We start from the raw sequence: 2,500 nt of genomic DNA on the forward strand, positions 1-2,500 counted from the left end.
AGTACCAGAAGGTGTAGTTATACTGCAGCGGGTGTTCACCTGGAGCCGGAGTCACCGTCTGAACACACACACACACACACACAGCATTAACATCACGAGAGTGTGTGTGTGTGTGTGTGTGTAAGAGAGAGAGAGAGAGAGAGTGTGTGTGTGTTTGAGAGAAAGAGAAAGTGTGTGTGTGTGAGAGAAAGAGAAAGTGTGTGTGTGTGTGAGTGAGAGAGAGAGAGAGAGAGAGAGAGAGAGAGAGAGAGAGAGAGAGAGAGAGAGAGAGAGAGAGAGAGAGAGAGAGAGAGAGAGAGAGAGAGAGTGTGTGTGTGTGAGTGAGTGAGTGAGAGAGAGAGTGAGAGAGAGAGAGAGAGAGAGAGAGAGTGAGAGAGAGAGTGAGAGAGAGAGAGAGAGAGAATGTACATTTCTTGAAGAAAATATGAGTGGAGCAAAACTCGCCAATGCTAACACAATTAACATGTTGCTGACATGATGCTTATAAAAAAGGTTATTGTTTAGCTACAAATACCCAAATCTATTTTATTTGTGTTCCATGCAGATATTTTATATTGATATATTTGAAGTTCCATTTTTATATATTTATAATAAAGTCATAAGATTTCTATCATTGTTTGTGATATTTGGCAAAGCAAATTATTTGAAACAAACAACGAGTCTGTCACCTTAAGAGTTGCACAGATCCAGGACAGTCGCACACGCCTGCAACCCTGAAACCAGCGCGAGTCGTCGCAGAGCCATACTCACCACCTTATATTTCATACATTTGTTTATTTAAATATCAGAATGTTGTTCTACTGTCAATAGTGTTTATTTCTCCGAGTGTGCGCCCTCTACAGGCGAGAGGGGGAAGAGGTATGAAGGAGACAGGCCACCGCTGACAGGAGGGGGCGCTAAACATAAAAGTTGTTTGTTTAGTTTTAAGTTACAATGCATCTTTCTTTTTTATTTAATAAACTTCAGTTATTTGTGGGGAACATCAACACGCCTCTCTGGATCTATTTATGGTACTTTGCATGTATCATAGCATCACACATACATTAGCATCACTACAGTCATAATGCTCACAAAGTAATCGAGATTTACAGTTTACAACAAATATCTGATTCCCGACCTCAAGTAATGTGAAGAACAAAGGATGTCACACACTTGTAAACATGCTCTTTATTTGAACGAGTGGCCGTTGTTGCTGCCCTCTACAGGACATCGATGGCTTCATCCTCTTCATCTCCGGAGCTCCTCCTGCAGGGCTTCCCGGAGGTTGCTCAGCAAGCGCTGGTTCCCCTCAGGGCTCAGGTGGACCCCGTCCCGGCACAGATGGAGCAAGCTGATGTTTCTGTGGCGAACGCATCGCATCTGTCTCTTAGCCAGGAAGCCGGACATCGCCCCGTTGATCCAGCGCCGGCTGCGCTCCACGCCGTAGCCCGTTCTGGCCCTCTGACCTTCCCAGCGCAGCCGCGGCAGGATATCAGAGAACGCCACCCTGGCTCCGGGAAACAGCCGGAAGCACTCGGACAGGTCGCGCTTCATCTCCCGGAGGAACCCCAGGCGGTCGCGGCCCTCCCGACACAAGCTGTCCCCGCCGAGGTGGACGACGATGACGTCAGGCTCGGGAGCCGTGGTCCGGAGGAAGCGCAGCGCTGGGAGAAGATGCTCCCAGAGAGTGCTGTCGGAGGCCCAGGTGACCTCGCAGTGAAGGCCGAGGTCCGGGTCCAGGCGCCGGTCACAGATGTGTGTGTGCAGTCTGTGGATGATGGAGTCGCCCACGATCCAGACCCGCGGCTCCACCTCGAGGAAGAGTGAGGGTTTATGTTTCTGCGGCGGAAACTCCATGCCCTTCATAGCTTACTTAAAGGTGAGCTTTTAAACCATCGGTACCATCTGTGAATATATGTACACTAACACTGATCGGAAAAAAATAACGTTCCGATGTCCAGAAATCAATTTCAATAGTGCATTGGGTTCAATTTGTCGCTTAATGAGATCTACGCGTCATCGATCCAGAAGTCGGCCATGATGGCGGCACTGAACGTCAACACCGCCACTGAGCGCGCACTTCTGGCGGATTATTACTGCTGAAAATGGTCAATGATTGTTGAGTACTAATCGGTCGCACCGGGAAAAACATTAGCAGTTTTATGGACTGCCAAAAGTTATAACAAATTAAGGGGAAGAGTGCAAAACCTGAGGAACGAAGGCGTCTGAGGTCGAGAGAGGCACAGCATCAGCTCATGTGTGAATGAAGGACTTCTGTACACTCACACTGAAGGAGATGTACAGTGGGGAGAGCACGTATCTGATACACTGCCGATTCTGCAGGTTTCCCCACTTACAAAGCATGTAGAGGTCTGTGATTTTTATCATAGGAACTCTTCAACTGTGAGTGACGGAATCTAAAACAAAAATCCAGAAAATCACATTGTATGATTTTTAAATAATTAATTTGCATTTTATTGCATGACATCAGTATTTGATTATCTACCAACCAGTATGAATT

At 47.0% G+C, this 2,500-nt stretch overlaps 1 protein-coding gene across 2 annotated transcripts in view; it reads right to left on the reverse strand.

The window, feature by feature from the left end:
• Window positions 1-2,500, reverse strand: part of eif4e2rs1 (eukaryotic translation initiation factor 4E family member 2 related sequence 1) — an 11,065-nt gene that overhangs the window by 5,812 nt on the left and 2,753 nt on the right. For both annotated transcript variants that reach the window (XR_014031728.1, XM_081387213.1), the window contains exon 3: window positions 1-58. This exon is cut by the window's left edge and continues 77 nt beyond it. Coding sequence is in view for 1 of the 2 variants with exons in the window: in XM_081387213.1 (XP_081243339.1) it covers window positions 1-58 (58 nt within the window). In the remaining variant the exon portion in view is untranslated. The remainder of the gene's footprint in view (window positions 59-2,500) is intronic.

The sequence above is a fragment of the Scardinius erythrophthalmus genome, assembly GCF_964197995.2.
Source record: "Scardinius erythrophthalmus genome assembly, chromosome: 15".
NCBI lineage: Eukaryota > Metazoa > Chordata > Actinopteri > Cypriniformes > Leuciscidae > Scardinius > Scardinius erythrophthalmus.